The sequence below is a fragment of the Sinocyclocheilus anshuiensis genome, unplaced genomic scaffold, assembly GCF_001515605.1.
Source record: "Sinocyclocheilus anshuiensis isolate Anshui unplaced genomic scaffold, SAMN03320099.WGS_v1.1 scaffold222, whole genome shotgun sequence".
NCBI lineage: Eukaryota > Metazoa > Chordata > Actinopteri > Cypriniformes > Cyprinidae > Sinocyclocheilus > Sinocyclocheilus anshuiensis.
Window position 1 is genome coordinate 2,100,032 of NW_015542408.1, and position 24,537 is coordinate 2,124,568.

The 24,537-nt window shown below is 35.9% G+C and overlaps 4 protein-coding genes across 6 annotated transcripts in view; 1 reads left to right on the top strand and 3 right to left on the bottom strand.

Annotated features, from left to right (window-relative positions):
* The window catches only part of LOC107693069 (leucine-rich repeat-containing protein 57-like), an 8,169-nt gene extending 5,638 nt beyond the window's left edge, over nt 1-2,531 (bottom strand). Inside the window, exons 1-5 of the mRNA XM_016492314.1 lie at nt 2,304-2,531; nt 1,506-1,640; nt 1,271-1,406; nt 320-588; nt 40-225 (exon numbers count right to left, since the gene is read on the bottom strand). Coding sequence (XP_016347800.1) covers nt 40-225; nt 320-588; nt 1,271-1,406; nt 1,506-1,589 — 675 coding nt within the window. The 5' untranslated portion in view covers nt 1,590-1,640; nt 2,304-2,531. The remainder of the gene's footprint in view (nt 1-39; nt 226-319; nt 589-1,270; nt 1,407-1,505; nt 1,641-2,303) is intronic.
* A 2,741-nt stretch (nt 2,532-5,272) lies between these two features.
* On the bottom strand, nt 5,273-6,406 carry il17a/f2 (interleukin 17a/f2). The gene is made up of 3 exons (XM_016492343.1): nt 6,356-6,406; nt 5,982-6,148; nt 5,273-5,635 (listed from the first exon to the last, which is right to left on the bottom strand). The coding sequence occupies exons 1-3, from the start codon at nt 6,386-6,388 to the stop codon at nt 5,413-5,415; spliced, it is 423 nt and encodes a 140-aa protein (XP_016347829.1). The 5' UTR covers nt 6,389-6,406; the 3' UTR covers nt 5,273-5,412.
* Nucleotides 6,407-11,703: 5,297 nt separating this feature from the next.
* On the top strand, nt 11,704-13,126 carry il17a/f1 (interleukin 17a/f1). The gene is made up of 3 exons (XM_016492344.1): nt 11,704-11,775; nt 11,893-12,098; nt 12,898-13,126. Exons 1-3 carry the CDS (start codon nt 11,731-11,733, stop codon nt 13,124-13,126), a joined length of 480 nt encoding a protein of 159 aa, XP_016347830.1. The 5' UTR covers nt 11,704-11,730.
* A 532-nt stretch (nt 13,127-13,658) lies between these two features.
* On the bottom strand, nt 13,659-17,842 carry stmn4l (stathmin-like 4, like). 3 transcript variants are annotated; one of them, XM_016492436.1, is made up of 7 exons: nt 17,765-17,842; nt 16,261-16,319; nt 16,043-16,138; nt 15,643-15,848; nt 15,171-15,362; nt 14,849-14,866; nt 13,659-14,141 (listed from the first exon to the last, which is right to left on the bottom strand). In XM_016492436.1, exons 2-7 carry the CDS (start codon nt 16,271-16,273, stop codon nt 14,133-14,135), a joined length of 534 nt encoding a protein of 177 aa, XP_016347922.1. In that variant the 5' UTR covers nt 16,274-16,319; nt 17,765-17,842; the 3' UTR covers nt 13,659-14,132. The 3 variants fall into 3 exon arrangements, with proteins under 3 accessions (XP_016347922.1, XP_016347920.1, XP_016347919.1); XM_016492434.1 differs by lacking the exon at nt 13,659-14,141 and having other exon boundaries at nt 14,631-14,866; nt 17,775-17,842; XM_016492433.1 differs by lacking the exon at nt 13,659-14,141 and having other exon boundaries at nt 14,631-14,866.
* Between the last annotated feature and the right edge of the window lie 6,695 nt (nt 17,843-24,537).

A 24,537-nucleotide genomic window follows, 5' to 3' on the forward strand; every position in this document is an offset into this window, starting at 1 on the left:
TTAAAGATATAATAGTAGGCTAAACTGACACAAAATTACCTTATCATATCCTTCTAGGTCACACATCTTTTTAACTTCAAACAGGTTGCCCTCCACGGACAGCAGGGACACCTGGGAGTCTGAGAGGATGGAGAAGGGGATAGAGGAGAGCTCCAGACAGTTCTCCTCCAGCCGTAAGACCTTCAGTCTGGGAGCACGGGACACCTCTGGAGACACTGTTGAAATCTGAAACAGAACAAACACAGCACAAAAAGTCACCCTGACACTCCTTTATCATGACATGACATTTCCTAAATGCAACAAACTAAAAAAAACTCACCTGGTTCTGATTGAGGTTGATTTCAATGGCTTGCAGTTCGGCCACTTCTGCAGGAACCACCTGGATCTTATTCTTGGACAGGTCCAGAACATCGAGCTGGCGAAGGGTGCCGAGTCCAATAGGAAACTCCTTGAAGTGATTCCCAGACAGGGTCAAGGTGCGCAAGGACTTCAGCTGACCCACCGATGAAGGAAGCTGCTTCAACTGGTTCCCATTTAAAATAAGAGTCTCCAGCTTCTTGAGTTTCCCGATGTCATTTGGTAGACTGGCTACACACATAAAACAAAAAATCATACATTAATGGAGTGCTTAAGAGTTCATATCACAGAATACAGGCTCCTCTGCAATAAAATGATTGACTATGTATATACTACAGTAAGAAATGTTTAACGAGCAGCAAATCAGCATATTAGAATGATTTCTGAAGGATCTGAGGGCTAGAGTAATGAGTGCTGAAAATTCAGCTTTGCATTAAAAGAATAAATTACATTTTAAATTATATTTAAATAAGAAAGTGTTATTTTAATTGTAATAATATTTCACAATATTACTGTTTTTACTCTATTTTTGATCAAATAATCACAGCTTTGATGAGCAAAGAGAACATTTTTAAAAACATAAAAAAATCTGAATTATTCCAAATTTTTGGAATACATATTATTTATTTATCTCTCTCTCTCAAGTCTATTCAATGTTCATCAGTTCAATGGGGGATTACTCATTTCACATGCAAAGATGTTAGCCAATCACAACAGAGGTAATTTACATACAAAAGTCTTAAATGTACAGAAGCAAAATGATCCTATTTAATTCTAAGGGACAAAAGAGTGTGAAAAATACCATAAAACTATGTTTTGATTGCAAAAAAAAAACAATACAAAAAAATAAAAATAAAAGGTTAGAATGATAAGTTTGTAAGATGGCCATATTTAGCTATTTGTCAACACTTACTCAGTTTATTGCTGCTTATAGTAAAACTCTTGATTTGCTGGAAGCCTCCTATGAATGCTGGAAGCACCTCGATTTTGTTGTTGGACAGATCGACTGTCCGCAGGTTTCCGGTGAGTTTCTGCAGCTCCTCTGGGAACTACATAATCAAAGACACGTGAGCTGTCAATAATCCACGAGGACATCGCTGTGAAGTGCATTTGTGTGGTGAATATGATTACGACAAGCCTATTAGCACCTCTGTCAAACCCTTTCCGGTCAGCTGAAAGACTCCAGTCTTCTGAGATGTTTCCAAATGAGCTTTGAGCGCACTGTTCCCCATTTACAGGATATGGATGCTGCCGAATTTGATATCAGGAAATCCACTGGAAGACTAAAATAAAGTTAGATTAAAAAAAAAATAATAATAAAGTTAGTTAGTTACCAAGGTTATTGTGTAGTGACCATTATTTAAAGGGATAGTTCACCCAAAAATAAAAATTCAGTAATTTATTCACCCAAGTTGTGAGTTTCTTTCTTTTGTTGAACATAATAGAAATAATTTAAATAATGCTGGTAACCAAACAGTTGCTGGTAGCTGTTGAAACAACATGAGGGTGAGTAAATGATGACAGATTCTTCATTTTTGGGTGAACTCTCACTTAAACGCTTACCGTGGTTAGATTAATACAAATATGGTTTCTATAAAATATAATAGAATGTGTTATGAAAAACAGCAGCTTAAACACGCTCTAACCCTAAGAGTTGTGATACACATTTATTAGATTCATTCACTGACTCAAATTATTTATTTATTTATCATTTACAAATTATTTAGTAAAAACCTACTTGAACATTTAAGCTAAAATCTTATAGTTAAAATAGTTGTTACCATAGAAAATAATACAATCCATATCGCAATTGCGTAATTTCTGAGCTGAAAAAACACATATAACATTGAATAATCTTTCAGCAGTCAAAAATCGGAATATGCGCGACTAAAAACCACGTAAAACGCTCGGCCTAACATTGCATATTATTTCACAGTAACATTTACCTTAGCCAGCTAGCTCGACTAGCTATCTGTAAATCCAGTTTGACAATGTGTACAGCAGGAAAAGTTTACAGAATCCCGTTGGCTGGAGCTAAAGAACCTTCTTTAAGCGCTTATAAATGTGTAAAACAGTAATAACATATTATCAGGTGGTGATCTAAGGAAGGTTGATGTTTGTTTATGTAGAAACAGACAGATGATTGAGGCTCTTGCGTGTAATTGCACCTCCCGTCCGCTGGCTGGCGGTAATAGACAATGTATCCTCCGTTTCATATTCTGTATATCGCCACTTAGTGGCTTGGCTGTGACACGACCATGATTTTTACAATCACTGTTACAATACATCTAAATTTGCCATGCATTCATGTCATGCATTATCAATAATTGGTCTCCCTTATAAAACGTCCATAGGGTTGGGGTTACCATATTTAAGTGTACTCCAGCTATTATTAATAGCCTACGTTAAAATAATAATAAATTATCTTATTCATTGCTCTGTTCATAAATAAGATAGCAGGATTGCAAATTTAGACTAAATTAAGTTGTCTACTTATCTTAGATGATATTTCATCAAAATTATCTACTCACAAGAGAAAAAACATGGACTTTGCACATCATATATTTAAAAATTCTATGACACTAAGCTATAGAAAACACTTCAACTGTATGAAGCATTCAGAATAGCTCTGATTTAGTTATGTTCTTTTTGGATGACATTGGTGGCAATGATTGTTGTAGTAACAACAACTAATATTGTCTATAACAGATACTATGGTTACCATAGTGAATGTTTGTCAGGGCTGTACAGTATTGAGTGCCAGAGACCACATCCACGTCCTGACATGTGGTAAAAGATGCAATTGTTGCTATTTAGTTACTTTATTATATAATGACTAGTTTCTCTCTTCTTACTAAAGCATCAGTAAAAAAGAAAATTGCAAAAAGTGTACCTTTAGTTTAAGGTTACCAAAGCTTCATTGTGGCAGTACCCATAAATGTACAACTTTTGACCTTATTTACTTCTAAACGGTTTATAGTAGTAGGCTACCTTATAGGTACATATTACTATTCTAAGATACTAATGCACCTTTTAGGCATGGATAAGGTAAAATTGTTCCCCAGTTTTTCTCCAGTGACAAGCTATTGCACACATAATCATAAATTCATAAAATGTTAATGGTCAATTATTAATTGGTCAAATACAAATATCAAAAAAGTTTTTCAATGTTTTATTACTCTTTTTTTTTACATAAGTGTCTGCTAAATTAATAAACATAAATATATAATAAAACTGTAATTCAGGCACTAGTTTGTCTACAAAATAACTTAAAATATTAAAATTACAATACACATTACAAATTGCAATACACAAGTAAAAGCACAAGTCTCAGCTTCATTGAAGTAATTAAGTATATTGTAACATTGAAACAAACAAGATATTTTAGGAGGTTTTGGTCTGCACACACTTACAGCCCACTATTACTCTCGCAAAAGTTGCACTTAAGCATTTGTTGTCTTCCGTATCCTGTTTCAGCAACAGGGTATTCTGATAAAGATTTAAGAGACAATACTGGTGTATTATAATCTGTGTTTAATGCAACTACTATATTTGATAGAAGTATAGTAGAGCAGAGGCAGTTAACACGGAATGATCTCAGAAGATTGGCTAATGTTCTGGCGAGGTTCTCTCAGGCTGATGAATGATACACGGGGTCACTTTTTGAGCAATGTTGCCATCAACGGGCAAGCAGGTGAGACACAGGGCCCACGACCGATCTAAAATATCCAGATAGAAATTTGTTCCCTATTCTCAATGGGAAACTGTCCAAGAAACATTGCTCGAAAAAGTTTCCCGGCAAAATTGCTCAAAATGTTGCCCCATGTATCATCAGCATCAAAGTTTTGAACAAACGTTCTTCCAGTACTGTAAGCTATCTGGTCTTTAAGGATGTTATCAAAACATTAAACAAAAATTATTTACGCATCATTCATAGAACTCCCCCCCAAATGTTTAGTTTAAACATAAAAAATTTTAACTTTTCTTTGTTGTTGTTGTTGTTTTTAAAACTTGTTTCAAACTGTTCAGAGAAAATTCAAAAGTAACGTTCCTGTATGTTTGCAAAATCATAAAATGGAATGCTCCCTTCACATGCACATAACCAAGAAAAGTATTTCTGTCAGGACCACTGTCGTCAAAGATGATTGACAATTAGCATACAGTTTGGATTGGCGGTATGGTTCTGTTCTGGGCAAGAACTCCCTGCGCCTCCATGCAGCCTAGCATGGATGAGAGCAGGGAGAGCAGCAATAACCCCACAGGGTAAACAGAACAGAACTAAGATAAATGTATTGCAGATATTGTTAAAGTTCAATCATTTTATGTACACATTTTAGAATGAGTCTGATTCAAGGAGAACCAGAAGGCTGAATCCTCACTGACAGAGGAGGAGTTGGGGATGGAGGAGGGCAATTAGCTATTGAGCAATGCGAAAACTGCTGATAATACTGAGGGACCTTATATATGAATGCTTAGACAGGTGTCATATTCCCATAGGTTGATGGAGATCAGCTGAGAGTCAGCTGATGCGAGCTTGACTAACGTGACCTACCAGAACTAACGCTACGCTTGATTTTTAAACTATCAGAGAACGTTCAGAATTTTTTTTGTTTGTTTGTTTTCTTTAAAGGAAACATTAGCAAAATATTCTTAGAACATATTTTTATTAGCTGGACAACATGTTTTATTTTTATGACATTTCTTTATTTTATGGTTTTTCAGCAAAACCAATTACCATACAAACATTTTTCGGGAAAAAAAGTGTTATGTTTAACTACCTCAAGACTTACAGAGAGTTCACAATAATGATCGTGACAGTGATAGATAAATGTTATGATTAATAAAAAAACTATCAAAAACATGCTTAAATATTTTATGAATACTCAATACATAAATATCATAAGTGCCTGCTAAATCAATAAATGCAAATATTTAAAACAAATTTAATTCAGGAACCATTTTGTCTCCAAAATAACTTAAAATCTGTTAAAAGTCGCAGCTTCTATAGGAACAAATAAATACGTTCATTCTAACATGGAAACATACGAGATAATTTTAGGAGGTTTTGGCCCACACACACGTACAGCCCACTATTACTCTCTCAAAAGTCGCCTTGAAGCACTTCCTGTCCTCCGTATCCTGTTTTAGCACCAGGATCTCCTGATAAATGGGCAATGAGTTCAGTCTCATATCCACGCCATTGGGAAGGGTGCAATATTCTGAATTGCACTGGGCTTCAAAGATGACCTGTGGTATTCTGTGTGGTGAAAACTTTGGTCTGAAAGCAGAGAAAACAAGAAGCTATAATTGCTCTGAGACAAAACCCACAGAACTAACCAAGACCCGATTGTCTTTGCTTCACACTGATGTCATATGGCCTGCTGTCTCTTAAAAATGCTTACATAGTAGCCATGACAGCTAGCTTGATGTTAACCTCCCAAACAATACATCTGATTCCTGCTACATCATCAAACTTTGCGTATGCCATGAACTGTGAATGATTTTCGTCAACATAAAACAGATATAAACATCATTCTACCTCTGTCATTCTAAATCGTAGTACTTTTTGATTCACTTATGAGTTTGGCAAGTGTATCATTTGTTTCTGTGACTGTGTAACTCACATCCAAGTCCATGCAGATAGTGAGCGGTTGTGGATGTTGCCATTTCCCTTTGCGTCTTCATCCAGAGAGGCATGAAAGTCATTGGAAATCATCAAACTAGTGTCACATATCTTTTTCTGCCCTTGTTTGGCAAATGTAAGGTTCGCCAGCACACAGCTCAGCAAAACCTGAAAGAAAGATCATTATCTGTTATTATATTTCATTAAAATCAAACCATTTCTGAGCGGAGGCCTCTTTTCGTCACCATATATTACATTTAAACTTAATCTAAAAAAAGTTTTAAGATTAATCTCTAGTAAAGCAAGCATATAGTGCTAGCATAACTATTAGCATCGCTAACAGAGTTAAACTACTGAATGTTTCGGTCATCTCACCATGTATTTAGCGTTGAAGAAGCTCAGAAACATATTTAATGCCCTCTTCTTATTCTCTTGCGGTGTGAAAATGTTTCTCGTTCACCTCATCTATTTATGCAATGCTTGATCGTGATTGCATAGATAATATGGCCTACCTCTGACCTGGATTCCCTCATCAGATCAATTGATAGGTGATTGCTGCTATGTTTAGACCTGCATTTTTCCTCTCATTGCCAGTAATCTGACCTACGGATTAAAGATCAGTCTATGTTGGCATTGTTGCAAATCCATTTCACCGAATTTCAGTGGGAAAAAAAAATGCTGAATCATAATAATCAGGCTTTTGGGGTGAGTTATCAAGATTTTGGATTCTGTTCAATCTTTTAGTCACGTTTCAGAACTTTATTTGGTTGTGTCTTGCGTTAAATTCATGCCAGTTTAATACACTGAAAAATGGCTTTGAAACAGTTTTCACTAAGAAATTGCTAGTAAATGTCACTAATAATTACAAAGAAATTAACACATTGAATATAGTCACAGTGAAATAGTGTTTTCTTTAAAAACATACAATAGTTTTATTTACAACTATGAAAAATCTTTTTTTTTATAGTGACACTCTTGCAAGATGTTCTTAAACGATGAATTAATGTTTTTATCTGGTCTTTGTGAGGAAGGCTTTCTACAGTCATCCTAATGTGCCAAATGGATGAATGCATAAATTTTCCTATTAAAAATACACATGAATTTCCTGCTTTCTAACTTATTGAGAAAGCACAAAAGACCAGCATATGTTACATCTTGGATGCTTGTATTCTACCATGGTTGGTTGGTTTGCACCCATGAGACAACTAAGTCAAGGAGATCACCTTGGTGAACCAACTACACCAGAAAGACTTTGTTGGTTGTTATTTAAAGGGATAGTTCAACCAAAGATGAAAATTCTTTCATCATTTACACACCCTCATGTTGTATACCTTTCTTTCATGGAACAAAAAAAAAGAAGCTATTTTGACGAAAGTTGTTAACCAAACTGTTTTGGTTACCAATGATGTCCATTGTATAAAAAGATACTTCTCAAATGATCTTCTTTTATGTTCCATAGAAGAAAGAAAGTCATACAGATTTGAAACAAGATGAGGGTGAGTAACTGATGACAGAAGTTTAATTTTTGAGTGAGCTATCCCTTTAATTTTTACTGGATAGCTTGTCTATTCTTTCACCAAAGACAGGCACTAACCAAGCTAACAGGGAACTTTGCTTTACATTATGGCAAGGTTCTCTCAAAGTTATGGACAAACATTCTTCCAATAACATTATTAGAATGTTCATTCAAAGTTATCTGGTCTTTAAAAACATTCTCAAAACGTTAGCAAAAAACAAAACATTATTATACATCGTTTATGGAATGTTTTTCTGAAACATTTTAGTTAGATGTTCATCTAAGATGGTTTAGAGAACATTCAAAAGAAACATTATTAATAATAATTAATAATTAAATGGAATGTTCCACTCAATGTTGTCTCTATAACGTTCACGTAACCAAGAAAAAACGTTTGAACATTTTGAACATTCAGAGAACATTCAGAAATAACAATTTTGTAATCTTAACAAAACGTTCATATTTTTGTTAGCTGGAAACCTGGAGCAGGGAATTTATGCTAATATTTAACCATTGCATAATAGTCAATTCACATGCACATCGTTGAAGCTGGGTTTGTTCTTTCCACAAATTAAACTTTTTATATGCAAAAGAACAGAATGTAATGTAACGTAATGTCTTTGCATTATTCTCATTTGATTCAGATCAGTACTGAACCAAAACAATGCATGAATGAACAGGCTATGCCAGTGTATCAACAAATACAGGTGCATCTCAATAAATTAGAATGTCGTGGAAAAGTTAATTTATTTCAGTAATTCAACTCAAATTGTTTTGAGTTGAATTACTGAAATAAATGAACTTTTCCACGACATTCTAATTTATTGAGATGCACCTGTATTTGTAACTATATGAATAAGCAAAAACAATGAAAAAACAATGCAATGCTCTCTTTATCAAATACATGCCAAATATCAAAAAGGAAAGTTTATCTAATAGATTATCTAAAGTGATCAACTATCATTAAGCTATTTCCATCTCAAAAGTCTTTCTGGAAATTCCGTCATGCGAAGGCATAAATGCAAAATGTTAATCATGCTTATTCTTATATAGACGCTGTGGCTGCTATGTACTGATGCATGGGAGCTTATCCCAGCATCAAAGTGAGAAGTGCTCTTGATAGATTGTTTTCACTGATACAGTGTCTCTATGCGGTGAGATCTATAGCATCTGAATGCTACAGTGCAAACCGGCCTATTTTCACCACCCACATAAACCGTTCACATTTGCAAAGACAGCTCCTTTTTTGGTCAGTATTCTGAATTTGGTGTCTTTTTCTTTTATTATCTTTTTTTTTTGTCATTTTATTATATATAATGTGAGTTTGTTTGGAAAAGTGTGTCTTAAAACTAACATTTATAGACGATAAAAAATTGAAAATGCTTCATTTAGGAATAATTAAGCAGCCATTCAAAAAGTATGAAACCACATTTTGCAAAGTTGACAGTTAATCGGTTTGAGTGTGTGACGTCCATTAATGGGCAGTTTTATCGTGGGCACCCTGTGGCTTAACCCAGAGTTATGTCACCGTCATGCCTTTCTTTGATGTGGCAGCTCCCAATGCGGGAATGTAGTTTTTTTTTACTTGCTTTCAAATTGACTGATGACGAACCATTTACACAGTGAGCGGAAGCTACTCAGCAAATCACTGACCTCATTTTACCATTCTGCTTTTGATGAAAGGAAAATATAGCGAAGATCTTTTGAGACATATCAGTCAGCCTTGTATAATTTCACCACAGTAAAATACATTGGCCAAAATAAAACCATTAGCATGACCACTGTGACGAAATAAGAGTATTACTAATTGCTTTAATAATAATAATAATAATAATAATAATAATAAAAAAAGACTTATGCTTTGAGCTGCTTATGCTTTTTAGTTGAAATTCATCACTGTCTAATTCAAAGAAACATGAAACTTTAAGGTTCTCTCCCAAGTTTGTGATTAATCAGCTGGCAATGTGAAATCAAATATTCACAATATGCCTTCAGTAGTAAAAATCCAGAGTAGGATGTGGAAATAATCACGTAAGTGATGAAACTGTGAAAATGATGCAACTAATATGTAGCGTGGAAATTTAGGTTATTGATTTCAGCTCTTTTAAAGATTCTCCAAATTTGTGGTCTTATGTGGGTCACTATAAAAGCCCCTGTTCCTGGACGTTGAGTAACTGAACTCATTTTCATGAGTAATAAAGTAGGAGATCTAAGATTCCTGAAGTAGGTCAGAGGCCTGCGTCACATTTCCAATGGTTTTAGGAAACATTGGGGGTTTAATGGTCTAAGATGATGAATCAGAGTATTTTTTAAAGGCATATTTCATCCAAAAATGAAAATTCTGTGACCGACTTTTTTTCAAACAAATTTTAGTGGAACTTTTTTTTTGTCCGTAAAATGAATGTCAGTGGAGTCCAATGTTTTTTAGACTCGAGCGTTCATCAAAATTTTTTTTTTTTTTTCCTGTTCCACAGATGAAATAAAGTCACACTGGTTTGAAATGACACAACAGAATTTTCATTTTGGGGACACTGTCCCTTTAAGTTAAGTATTTTTAAATCATAAAACACAGTACACACTGAATAAAGTACAAACAATACTCATTTTTGATCTTCACAACAAGAACACTATTGAAATGCATGTATTTGAAGCTGTCATACTGTTTTAGGGGATTACTTTTATTGTATTACTGTCATTTGCATGTGCATCGCCCTCAATTCTGAGTCTTGAACATGCGGCCTTGTCTTTTCCCCACAATCCTTAGAAATTTCAGAGTAGAAGAGGGTAAAATCGCAATTGCTCTGCAACTGACGCAATCGTAAACCAGCGCCGGTGGGAAACTGTGCATCGGAGAGATGCAAGCCATTACAGACAATGGGTCGGAAGTCTCCAAGTCGATATGACTTTTTGCAAACTATGCCAATCGAGGTCGCTGGCATTAACAGAAGGCAATGTAGGAGCTGACGTATAGTGGACAGAATCATACCCAGCAAGAATTTATTTCATCAGACTAATATATGCCTTCTGATCTGAGTGCTTATGAGACGGCTGTCAATGAAAGTAGGTTATGTTGGTATGTAATGGTTGCTATGCTAAGATGCAATAAACACAATAATTTGTTGATACAAAATACACAAATACACTAAATACACACTTCAAAAACACAAAATGTAACAAAATATCAGACCAAATGGCATTTATGTGAAATAAGACTTACTAAACTTACTATTTTACCAAAATTAATTCAAAAAGTATTTTCTGGTAGTAAAACGTTAGTGGAATGTGTCCATATGACATCAATGACTTCATACATCCACTCAATATCACTTTGGGTCCAGTTGGTTAAATTTAATAGCAGGCTCAGAAAAGCGTGGAAGGTCATTTCACCCATGGGACAATAAATAAAAATGGTAATTGTGAATTTTTTGTCTGACAATTCAGACTTTTTTTCCTCGCAATTGTCAGAAATGAATTGAATTGTGAGATAAAGGTTAGAATTGTGAGATATAAACTCTTTTGGGAAGAAAAATCTGAAGAAGACTCAATTCTGAGAAGAAAAGTTATTGTGAGAATTGTGAGATTTAAATTAAATATTGCAAGGAAATTGTGAGACAAAAAGTTTCAATTACCTTTTTTTTTAAATTCCATTGCAGAAACAAGCTTCTATATAATTGTGAGATATGAACTCAAAATTGCAAGAAAAAAGTCAGAATTCTGAGTTTACTGTACTGTACTGTTTACTTTTTTTCTTAGAAATGCCAAATTGTGAGTAAAAAAGTCAAAATTGTGGGGTAAAAAGTAGAGATTATCTTTTTAATTGTTTATCCTGTGGTGGAATCAAGTTCCATAGGGTGGTAAAATGCCGTTAGTTCGGAGAAAATCGTTAGAATCATTTATTTGCATATTGGTACCTTATATCAATGAAATTAAATATTGTGTATTTATGAGTTCATAATATTTAATATTTATTTAAAAAAACATTTGTCAGCCACATATTGGCAAAAGGAAATAGCACTGTGATTGTAGTGACACAATGCACTCAAAGTGATTTTTGCTGACACATTGAATATGACAACATAAAATACCATCAAAGGGTAGAATTCATCACAGGAAGTTCACCTATACCGCCGAGAATGCACGAACAGGCCTCTCTATATAAACTGCACATGCCACTTCAAATGTAGAGCAGCAAGACTTAAGACTGACAGAAGACATCAGAAAAAAACCAGGTCAAATGAATGCAACTATGTCATCAGCGCTAACCATCCAGTTCCTTATGGTGAGTATTGCTGAAATGTTCGAAGACGACCTGCTAACTATCTCCTAAGAATTTTTGTTGCTCAAGTCGCAATGCTACTACGATTGAGTCTGAAATGACAGTGTCTGTGTTTCGCAGGTGGCTTGTATGATGGGGCTCGTTTTAATATCATTTGGAGCTGAGGGGGCACCTTCAAAACATCTTCAGAAGAAAGCAAACCACAGGTCATCAGAAGAATCGCATCCATCCTCATCATACCGGTTGATCTTGGATCCTGAGTTCAAATCCTCGGCCAACCCGATCCATCCAATCAACAATGACTCCATCTCTCCATGGACCTACACGTAAGACCTTGTCTTATAAACCCTTAAAAATAAAGATTCTTTATTGGCATTGAAGAAACTTCAAGATCCATGGGACCTTTCCATTCCACAAAATGTTCTTTATTGTGGAAAAAGGTTCTTTGGATTATTAAAATATTCTTCACACTAAGAACTGTTCACTGAAAAGTTATTTGTGGAACCCGAAATGGTTCTTTTATGGCACCACCACCAAAATCCCCTTTTGGAATGTTCATTTTTTAATTTGAGTTATATGATTTGATGACGATGAACTGTCATTTCAGTATCATATCCACATATACTTGTTTATTGCTTTTATATTTAGAATATGTGACCCTGGACCACAAAGCCAGTCTTAAGTCGATGGGGTATATTTGTAGCAATAGCCAATCATACATTGTATGGGTCAAAATTATGGATTTTTCTTTTATGCCAAAAATCTATAGAATATTAAGTAAAGATCATGTTCCATGTAGACATTTTGTACATTTCCTATGGTAAATATATTAAAACTTAATTTTTGATTAGTACTATGCATTGCTAAGAACTTCATTTGGACAACTTTAAAGGCGATTTTCTCAATATTTAGATTTTTTTGCACCCTCGGATTCCAGATTTTCAAATATTGTCCTATCCTAACAAACCATACATCAATGGAAAGCTTATTTATTCAGCTTTCAGATGATGTATACATCTCAATTTCGAAAAATTGACCCTTTTGACTGATTTTGTGGTCCAGGGTCACATATGACTGTTGCAACCCGCTAACCTAAAACTTCACATGATTCATATTGTTTCATAGGTTTACACATGATGACAGCCTGTACCCTTCTAGCATCGCAGAGGCGAAATGTTCACTGACTGGATGTTTGCTAGAAGGCGCTGAGGATTTCCATTCCAAACCGATTTACACCCAAATCATGGTCTTGAGGAAAATTCGAGGAGAAAAGCAGAACTACTCCTTAAAACTTGAGTACAAAACCATTGCAGTGGGATGCACCTGCGTTCGTCCATATGTACAACATGTTTAAAATGTGGGACCTGATGGAGTTACAATACTATCGATTTTTGATCATTAGTGTATTACAAATCCAGAACGTAAGGCTTAAGACTTATGACTTTATAATTTATTTATGGTATCATATACATGTTTGCAAAATGTAGGATATATATTTATGTTCATGATATTTTGGCAATAGAAGAATTCGATCTATCATCACCATGATTTTTGGATAAGGAGTTCAACCCTTCATCCGACTTGATCCATCTAATAATCAAATTTATTTATGTCATTACATGTGCTTTCAAATGTAGGATATTTATTTTCACTGGATTGTTTTTTTATTTTTTATTTTGTGCCAACTATTTATTTATTGATCCAAATGTGTTTTTAATGTTATGATTGATGCAATAAATAAGAAAATAAAATTACAAATATTGTTCTGATGGTCTATTTTTTCTATTTGGGAAAAAACTCAATCAATAATGAGAAAGTCACAAGGATAAAACTATACCAGCAGTCCTTTAATTCCCTCTGCCTCTAAAATATATCACAATTTCTGTACAGAATTATACAGCCAAATCAGACACCAGCTGATCATGAGGCAAGTGAACATATGTACAGCGGCAAAAGCTTGAGCAGTTTACCAAAAATAGAACCTTAAAGACAGGACAGAGGACAAACTGACTGCATCCACAGGGGCAAAGTACATGAAACCGTCCAAACACTCAGAAACACACAAAGTTACCACTCACATTCACTCTTTTTTGGCACTAATGGCATACAAGCTCGTTGCAGAGACAAACACATAGCTGCGTTTCTCAGATTAAGGTAGTACAGATTCCATCACAATCTTTGCTGGCCGGCCAGTTCTGTTCATCTGACAACATGGCCATCGTTCCTTACAATGATATAGCGATATCATAATCAGGTTTCAGAGTCATAATCTCTTATGCTCCAAGCTAATAAGCTCAGCGTGATAGTCAGTCCTTTGGTGAATGGTCTCCCATATGATCAGCATGTGTTGTGAGAAGATCTCAAGGCACCTGGAACATAAAGTTCAGAGATATAGCAATTAATAACAGGACAAAAACCACACGGTCACACACCAAATGGCTTTTCACAAGTTTTATCAAGTGTACCACGGCATGCAAGCATTAAAACGTTGATTTCGGCCACATTTAATACACTATTTGTTGTCAGGTAACTAACAAATATTCTACTAATGATTCTTCCAAGAAACCAACACTAAGACACATAAATGCAAAGCCAAACTACAGTACTAAGTACACATCACCACACTGAATGACAATGTTACAAACAGCTAATTCACAGCAGTACAACACAAATACACATCTTGGTAGTTTTCATCTGTTTTGTCGTCCGTTATTATTAACCCATCAGTACATGCAAAGCCACTATTAAAGACTAAAGGGATGGATGATGACTTTTTTACACAGTTTGGCGGAAAACAAATCAAACGACTTTTTCGCATTTTCTAATTGATTCCCAATTCAACATCCATGATATACAGTGCTTCGCCTGGCAGCAGACAAGAAGAATCTTTAGCTGCAAATATCATATGATAGGCCTTCGAATTATTTCCAATTCCAAAAAACAGCCGTTCTTAGCATGACTAGGACCTGCTAGGCCTTATTTGGTTGTTTTTCTTGAAAATTCTGGACAAGAAATGCTCTTGATTCATGTCATTCTACTGCCAGTCCAGCTCTATCTGTTCCTTGTTTTTCCTCACCTCCTCAGCATGCTTGTCCTGGAAAAACACAAGAAAAAAGAAGAAGAACTATTAAATAACAGCTCAATCTTAACTCTAAAGTGTTTAAGATTTGAAAAGATCTACCTAGTTGCACCAAATGAAATTGCAAAACTGATGCATATTTTCAACATTCAGATGGTCTCGCTCTAAAAACTCATGCCATCGGTTGAGCATTTTATTACTATATTGGGCTGCTCAAACAAACATATTGCAATTCCATTTGGTCCCACTAGTGGTGCAGAAATAACACACTGCACCTTTAAAAAGTAGAACTGAGTTTGGATGTCAAAATCCACTGTACCTTCTCCTGAAGACGTTCCAGCATGGCAGCGATGTGGGCCTCCCGGTTCTCTTTGTTAATCTCCATTCTTTGCTCTAGCTTTTCTTTGGCCATCTTGATGAAGCTGTTGTGTTCCTCTATGGCTTTCTGGGCCACCTCTCGTTCATGCTCTCTCTTCTCAGCCAAGTGCTTCAGAAGTTCAGCTTCCTGACACTGTGGAGATAATGCATTTTATGTAACTCAATATGAGACTCAAATATAAGCATATCCATTATCGGTACTGTTGCATTATCGATACTTAAAATAAAATATAAATATTAGATTAAAAAAAAAAGGAAAATTAAAATGCTGCCTCTGCAACTAAAAAAAAAAGTTGAAGTTGAAGCACTAAAGTTATTAAAACTGAAACTGAATAATTACTAATTACTGACATCAACTAACTAATTGATACTGAGAGTATCCTCCACAAAAAACATATCTGCATGTTCCTTACCTTTCTTCTCTCTTCAGCTGCATCCAGTTTCTTCTGGATCTCCTCCAGTGAGGGGTCTCTTCGAGGCGGGAAAGTGGGATGGAATTCCCTCTGACCGTCAAAAGATGGAGGTCTGAGGATGACCTCAAAGGCCTGGCCCGATGACCGCTTGTTTAGCTCGATCACCTCCATGTCTTTAATAATGCCCAGGTTGAGGTCCACAACATCTACAACAGAAAATCAACAATGACTGATTTGAAGGATATATATTAATGCAACTAATTTTAAACAACTTGATTTGGAACTGATGTGAATACAGTATAATGTTCCATTTAGCTCACTGGAATATGTAAAAACAGGGAATCTGTCTGAAACGATGCAAGATTTTCGATTTGAGACCTTTAAAGGTGCCTTAAGGTACCTTGTGTTTTCTTGGTGGGCTTTTCCCGAGGCTCTGGTAGGATGCAAGAGCAGAAGAGAGACACTAGAGGGAGCTCCTTCATCTTCTCTCTGTATGCTGCAAAAGAGAGACAGAGTTATTTTGAGGTAACATCATCACATGTGCTCACACATAATTCCTTCAGCTCCATTAAACACTCCCAAGTTCACATGCGAACAAGCAGGTGGATGTACACGTACCTGCAAGAGTCATTTTTCCCTTTTCTGAGTCCTCTGAGGCGTTTCAAACTCAGCTGATCCTACAGGAGAGAGAAACGATGATGTAATCAGAAACCATGTCTTTGTCCTCACATAAAGGTCCCACAAGGTTTAGCATCACAAACAAATGTAGATTGTGAATAACAAGCACAAATCAAACCTATATACTGAAAAAAAATTCTGATTAATACAAAATATACTAAAGAAAATGATTTATTTGCAGTGTAAAAGAACCACACAGCTACATCGAAGCACATAATAGTATGCATACTATATCTATTAAAATTCACAAAACAAAGCAAACAAATAAATTCAACCGTAATATACTTGCTGGCAATCGTTCGCAGAAGACAGCATGAATGAATTAGGTTTGTTCAGGGTTTATGATTTTCTCTCAGCCTACGCGCCTTCTCTATCAGTCTCTCTCGTTCGTCCTGCCTCTGCCCTCGCTGTGCCCCCTCATTTCCCACGCTCACTATCGCTGCACCCGCTAACACCTTTGAAACTTTCTGACATTTTCAATGCATAGGCTTATTCTATAAAACATTTCAAAAATGTTAGGGGTCAATTGATAACATAAAAGGCAAAAATGGTGATTCTGTAGGCCATTATAGGACAATGCATCATTTTCTCTATCACACTGCATGCACACAAAGTGAAAACCCTCCTATTTTATTGATGCCATGCAGCAACACAGCTGATATAATAAATAATACATGCTTTGGTACACAACCCTGTTAGCACTGTCATTTACATTAGACAAAATAAAAATTTCACATGCATTTGTTTGCAGCTCACAAAGCAAGTCATTTTTTAACCTCCCACTGCCTTCTGATCGGAATAAACGCTTGCTGTTTTGAAAGCAAAGGAAGTGCTGCTCTATTAAGGGGCTGTGGCCTTTTGCACACCAACATACTATATAATCTCACCTCTCAGTACCACCCACAGCACAGACTAGCACGCTCACTGCAGGACCTCTAAGACCATTGTGTATTCAAATAGCCTACACACTTTGCCCTACATCCCCTTTTTAAATTTAGCAATGCACTTTTTCCGCATAGCTATTTTTCACCTTGCACGAATATACAATGCACTTCGCACTATATACAGTGCACTTCTTTTCTTTAGACTAACGTGATTTCATGCACAATATCACGTGACCACGTTCTAAATTGATTCTGATATGCTATTAAGACTCTTAACAGTTGCAAATCCCCAAACAATCATGCTTATATATGCATTTATGCACATATATAAGTCTATTAACCTCGACTGCATGCTCTAAATCTTGCGAGCATGCAAATCTGCATTGCAACATAATCTAAGGAATGCCAAACTAGATTTCTTCGCTATTAAATACAGAACAAAAATAGAATTATTGGATCTTGCTATAGTGAATAAAACTTTAGTCCAACAGATCGCCAGTCTCCTTTTGTCCTGCAAAAGAATAATAGAGTAAATAACAGATTATGATATGCAATATTACCGTAACTCACCGACAGTGTGCTGTGATCTTCTGTCAGAGTCTTTCCCTCACGTTCAGTCTGACAGTCTGCTGCTGTTTGGATGCTCAACCTGGCAGCATCAGCACCACCTCTGCTAGATAAAGCATGACATCACCTCCCAGCGCTGTGATTGGTCGAGAGGGATGCAGGCTCCTGATGGGCTAGAATGGCTGGGAGTGCAGATAGGGGGTGGTTAACTCTTTGTTGAAAGCTGGTTTCAGAAAAAGAAAGGGCATATAGTCTGCAGCTTTATGCAGAGGAAAGATTGTTTCTTCTTACATTTTTAAATTAGGTAAAAATAATATTAGTAGATTTTTTTTAAATTTATTTATTTTTTTGTTTAAGTTTTTTTTTTATGGAAAACTGGCTATTGGAGCTATCAAAAATAGCACAAAGATTATTTTCATTTACTTTCCTACATGTCATTCCTTAGCAATTAATTAATTAATTGTTTAGTTCATTTCAGTTTAGAATTTAATTACGTGCAGCATCGTGTCCTAATCCAGTTCTGTCTGGTTTGGGGAGCTGTTCGAAATGTCATGTCTAAAAACGGAGGAGGACAAGGATTTATGTGTCATCTTCTCACTCACTCATGGCTGGAGTCTTGTTGATGACTATGACACAGTAACCTTGCCAACATGCTCGTCTGGATACGGGCAGACCGGTCCTGTTTGAACAGTCTGTCAATGGCCCATCTGTTGCTCTGGTCCTGTGCCAAATCAATTACCTACTGGTGTTTTAACAATTTCAAAGACAGCTTGTAGAACATTGCGTTCCTTTTATGAAGAAAAACCTGATTTTACAACCAAAATTATATTTAATATATGCATGTTGCATCTCTAATTTCAGGAATTCATAGTTTCTTGATGAATTTTATGACATTTTAGTATGGAATTTGTAAAAGACTACATTCACAATGTCAATTTTTGAGATTGACAACTGCATTGAGTCTCAAAATGTTCTGTTCACACATACGTTTACTATAGAGGCTTGAATACAGTCTGTATGAACATGCAACGTGCAAAACTGCGAAGTCTTATCACATCTGACAAGACAAAAGTTTAGTTGAGGCGCAGCTTCATCTATCAAATCTTAATTAACCGACGAAAGCTTTTATACCTCAGTAAAGAATGGAGAATTTGTGTCGAGAGCAGCTCCGGTTGAGGACAGTGACAGGATCTAAACCTTCAGCTGACTCGGTAAGGTGCACAGCTCTCGGTAAGTTACCAAAACCATAATAAAACAATAATCCCCAAGAAGCCGTGGTTTACAGTGAATTTATAACAGCTAAGGGGCATTGTTAGCTGTTATTAATTCACTGTAAACCACGGCTTCACTGGGTTTATTGCTTTTATAAAACGGTTATTCCATATACGTAGCAAGGTTTTACAAAATAAAACAAAGCAAATAAAATATAATGATATTAATAAAAACATTCTTCCGCCAAATAATGTAGTTCCTCAGAAACGGTTGTGGTTGCAACAAAGTGGTTGCTGAGCAACACACAGGCGCAGAAACAAAGAGGTGTATGTTTGTAGAGCAATTTACAGCTTCGAACGCGGCTCAACCAATCAGAATCAAGGACCGGAACTATCCGTTTTATAAATGAAAATTCGAAATACACCAGAGGCCTAAGTGCAGCAGAGCGGTTTTCTTGCACTGTACAGTACGTGACAAACAGCTAGCTGTCCAGTACGGTTCCGTTCACACAGCCAGACTTCGCCAAAAATACAGTTGTGAGTTCTAAAAATTTACGGGTGTGAGCTGGGTTATTGAAAACAGTTGTCACTTCGGTAAATAACCGAAATGTGTGTGAATGTGTTAAAGGGATAGTATGCGCCAAAATGAAAATCCTGTCATCATTTACTTACCCAAAAACTGTATAGAATTTCATTCTTCTGTTGAACGGCAAAAATAAATAAATCCTTTCAAAAGGTAATAATACTGTACATACCATAGGTAGGCTTACTAATATGCATAGGTGAAAAAACTAAAATGCACAGAAGTGTACCATCCTAGTTACAGCTTTTTTACCGTGTTGTTCTGAGAGTGTGGTAGCCATTGACTTCCATAGTATGTTTTGTCCATACTATGGAAGTCAATGGCTACCAGCAACTGGTTATCTACAGTCTTCAAAATATCTTCTTTTGCATTCAACAGAAGAAAGAAACTCATACAGGTTTGGAACAATATGAGGCTAAGTAAATGATGATAAAATTTACATTTTGGGCTTTAATGACTCCAATACAAGACTGGCAACTGTACTCTGCTGCTGTGTGAATGTGGTCTGTAATGTACTCTCAAATACTCTTTGATGATTTCAGCATCCATATAAGGCCCTTATATGAATCTGTTTGCAGTTTCGAGGTCTCTCAGGTGAGGTGGAAATATTCCCAGCGGTCTGATATGGATGTTGAATATGGCGGAACAGAACACACTGTACTTTATTTCCCAGTGGCCTCAAGAACACTGACGTCAGGCACTTACCCTATACCAAACGAAACTAAATTACCTGCCATACATCTCCAACCATGATGTAAGTGAATAGAACAAAGGAACTCAATGCACATGGATAAATGCAAAACAAAAGATTGCATAAAAAAACATTTTTGCAGTTAATAATACAACAAAATGATATATAAGCACATAATTTGTGCAAGAAAGGATCACCCACCCATATAAACTGGAGGGGAGCGTTGGGTTTCGTATATATGCTGGATGTGATCACTGAAGGGGGCCGCAGGGGGAGGGGAGACGGCAGTGCTCTAGCGATGATGTCATCCAGCTGAGAGTCATGTGCACGGATACAGGATTTTTCACATGGCAACAGAGCAAAGAATGCAGCAAACGAGGCCCTGGAACTGATTAACACAGACATGAAGGACAAAAAAGAACGCATACTGGGAATTGTTTGCAAAAGGTGCATCGAAATCCTTTGCTGAGTGACAACGAGGGACTGAAAAGACAAGGGTGGGGGATGTAGTGAAAGAAAACAATGTGCCTGCAAGGAAAGCCTGATCATCACTGGTAACCCTGCTATGATGTCATTTCCAGCCAATCAGGAGCGGTGCGCTGGATTCTCTAGTCAGAATGATGCAGTTTCCAGTTCACATCTGACCTTACAGCAGTGAGGATGATGACGATGATGAAGCTAATCATGCATACAAGCACAAGTCATACAGGTGTTTTTTTTTTGCTTTGCATAAATACAATTTTTTTTTTTTGTTTGGACTAAATGCAACTCAAATTCTGATATTTTTTTGTACTTTTTTGGATTTTTTCCCACCTTGTTACATTTGTGGTGTTCCCTGTCAAAAAATGACTGGCCTACAAAAAATTGCTTATTAATTTCTCAATATTGTATATTATTGCCAAATATTGGATGCAGTCTTTTTGTCAACTTATTTTTGTTCAATTATCACAGGTTTTGTATTCCTTTTTGGAACTGATCATTGTTTTTATCTGAAAATTGCATAAATTATCCACAAATAATGCTGTTTTCACTGTTCAAAAACAAGTTGAAAAACAAACCAAAAAGACTGAATTCAAGAATTGGTATATAATAGAGCATAATGAGAGATTTACAAGCTATTAATAAAAAAAAGCCAGCCATTTTAGACTGGGAACAAACAAACAAGCAAACAAATATAGAAATATGAGTATGGATGCTGGGCTTAACAAACCACACTTATTAAATAAAATAAGCAACATTTATCATTAATAATTTCAAATACTTTTCTGCTGTATTAAACCTTTTCATTTTTCAAAATCATTTTGTACGTGTTGTACTTCATACTAAATACACAGTAAAGCACAGCTGCAGTTCAATATCCTGACATCAGTAACACATCAGTCTAATGGCTTGTGATACTTGTGGCAGAATGACTGATGGGCACACTTTGCTTAAGAGGAATATTACGGTGTTCCAGCTGAATTATATTAAAACATATTGTGATGAACTCAATCTGACACACCCCTCTTGAATAATACAGACCAAAACAATGAATAATTCATAATCATGCTTTGTTTTGAGTCAGAAATGCACAAATGCTTGTCTTTTTCCTGCCAGTGATGTTGTATTTTGGTCTCAACACTGTCTACAGTGGCATACATCAAGGTCAACAAAATAATGTAGATTTTCGCTGAATTACATTCTTAGGACAAGTGTTGTACAATAAATGTACAATTTATTTTTGAGGCATTGGAACACTACTTTCCTTCTGCAGCCTTGACATTCAATCCACATGTCCAAATGTTGCGATCCATTAGGCATCATTTGTAGCTGTAAAGCATTTAGCATTTAAACGTATAAGTCAAAGCTTTATGTGATCTGATTCTGTATTCTAGGTGCGAAGCGCTCTGGATAGTGTGATGGGAGAGTAGGTCATATCTGCAGGCTCTAAACTCAGGACATGACCTCACTCTAATTGTCGCCTGCTGCATGACTCATAGCTTTTAACTCTGGATGTCAGTATTTCTCAGGCCTGGACTTACGGTCAAAACCAATCTACATAGACATGCTGTTTACTTGAAATAAACAGAGAACAAAAGATGATGACATCACATACAGTCATAAAAAGATAAAGACTTCAGGTAGCCTATGTTGAAAATGGAATATGGTGTACTGAACAGCACCTGCTATTTCTTAAAAATAGTATGTGAAGCAGCATGCAATAACATGATAAATGTTTGAAACAGCAACATGCTGTTATTGTTGGCACATGACCTCAATGCATGTTTAATTCAGTGAATGGCATCCATTTATCAACTTGTAAATAAATGTTTTTTCTGAATTTTGAATCAAATTAGATCACATAATTGGTAAGTTTGGAATAGCATACTACCATACTTACTATTAAGTGTAGCACTTGATATTTCAATACAGTGAAATATTTCACTTAATATTAAGTGAATAACTTACTTGAAGAACTTACTCGCTTGAATAAATGCGTTTTTTTCCTTGGCAGTGATCTTGTAGTTTGGTCTCAAAACGGTCCACAATGGCATACATTAAAGGACTAGCTCACCCAAATATAAAACTTGCTGAAATTTTATTTGGGTCATCCAAGATGTAATGCGTTTGTTTCCTGATCAGAACAGATTTGGAGAAATTTAGCATTACATCACTTGCTCACCAATGGATCCTCTGCAGTGAATGGGTGCCGTCAGAATGAGAGTCCAAACAGCTGATAAAAACATCACAATAATCCACAAGTTATCCACACCACTCCAGTCTATCAATTAACATCTTGTGAAGTGAAAAGCTGCTGTGTTGATATTTCTGCACTAATAAAATTACATGTGAAATTTATTTATGCACCGAATGCAGATGATCTACTTTGTTTTCTAAAATGTGTAGTATACACTGCACTAATACAATGAACCGAAACTATTATCAGCTGACATTTATTTTTTTAGATTCTTATTAAATGATGCAACCAAAGACATTGACACAAAATGGATTTAAAATGCTAATTAACATTTTCATATGAGATGATAACTAGACCACACATGCTGGAAATAAATGTGTAAAACAATAATGTAAGATACTAGTGTTTGAAATGCATATGTTCAATTTCATATATTTAATTATAAAATAATATTATTCAGTATTCCTTGTATACCACACAGTATACAGCGAGCAGTAAAAATGCACACTGTGCACTATACGCATAAGAAATATGTCATACCGATGTTCCAATATGCAATAGTAACAGATTCTGTTCTTTCCTCATTGGGAAAGCATTTGTTGGCCATCAAGTGCATGCACAGTACAGTATTTTACAGTAATACTGCCATCCAAGCAGTGCAGTGGTGTCTATGAATGAACAAAAACAAAATACCTCTTTGACCTTTAACATTAGACCGGTAAAAACCAGTTATGACTGATTTTTGCATCTCACCAGGCAATGTTCTTCCTCCCAGACATGCAATTATAGTAGGCGTCTTGACACTTCCCGCTTCCTTTCAACTCATCCTTTCTCCCTTTATGTTTGGCTAATGAGAATTTGTATGTGTATGTGTGTGGTGGCAGCAGCATGCAAGGGTGTTAAGATTGAGCGCTGGTAAACTCAACCACATAGTGACTCACGCTCTGTGAAAATCCAAAGGCATCTGCCATTGTTAGGTTTGCCACACAACCTACACGCCTCAGAATGGGATGAGTCACCCACACAGCGAAAGCGTGTTCGCATTCACGACTACTCTATTCTAGAAACTTACAGACTAAAGTTAGAGTCTGCAGGATTTGGATGCACCGAGTGTAGCTTTTGACAATGAGAACATGACCTTTCAATGTCTTTAAAAGTACAGACGACTACTATTAATGCAATTCCTCTAAGAAAATGTAAATCAATGATGCAGAGTTTTGAAGCAGCCGTGACAATCAATCACCATAATCTACAAAAAGCCTTATCTGTGTGCAGGTTTTATGAAAGTACATTTAAGACCAAGTAAAAAGAATTAAATGAATAAATTGAAGGGCACATAATACAACAATGTCCTCTAAATGTAAATGTCCAGGCAGCGATACATTATATTAGCAAAATTTTAAAGTTTGAAAATAGATATTCATTTTTGCAGTGCATGCAACATTTAGTGTCATGCCTTTATGAATTTACAATTTCTGCACCGAAAGGTGAATTAACCATAGTGCTATATTTCTGCAACAATTGGCCCAAAAAGATCTATCTATCTATCTATCTGCTTTTAAGCCAATCTTAAAGCAGCACTTAGCTAATTCAATAGCTGAATG

Coding starts and splice junctions, on each gene's coding strand:
- il17a/f2 (XM_016492343.1), bottom strand. CDS start 6,388: ATGTTTCTGAGCTTCTTCAACGCTAAATACATG. Junction 6,149..6,355: donor TCTTCAACGCTAAATACATG/GTGAGATGACCG, acceptor TCTTTCTTTCAG/GTTTTGCTGAGCTGTGTGCT. Junction 5,636..5,981: donor CTATCTGCATGGACTTGGAT/GTGAGTTACACA, acceptor CTCTGCTTTCAG/ACCAAAGTTTTCACCACACA.
- il17a/f1 (XM_016492344.1), top strand. CDS start 11,731: ATGAATGCAACTATGTCATCAGCGCTAACCATCCAGTTCCTTATG. Junction 11,776..11,892: donor TAACCATCCAGTTCCTTATG/GTGAGTATTGCT, acceptor TGTGTTTCGCAG/GTGGCTTGTATGATGGGGCT. Junction 12,099..12,897: donor ATCTCTCCATGGACCTACAC/GTAAGACCTTGT, acceptor ATTGTTTCATAG/GTTTACACATGATGACAGCC.
- stmn4l (XM_016492434.1), bottom strand. Junction 15,849..16,042: donor GCCCACCAAGAAAACACAAG/GTACCTTAAGGC, acceptor TTTCTGTTGTAG/ATGTTGTGGACCTCAACCTG. Junction 14,867..15,170: donor TGGAACGTCTTCAGGAGAAG/GTACAGTGGATT, acceptor GTGTTTTTCCAG/GACAAGCATGCTGAGGAGGT.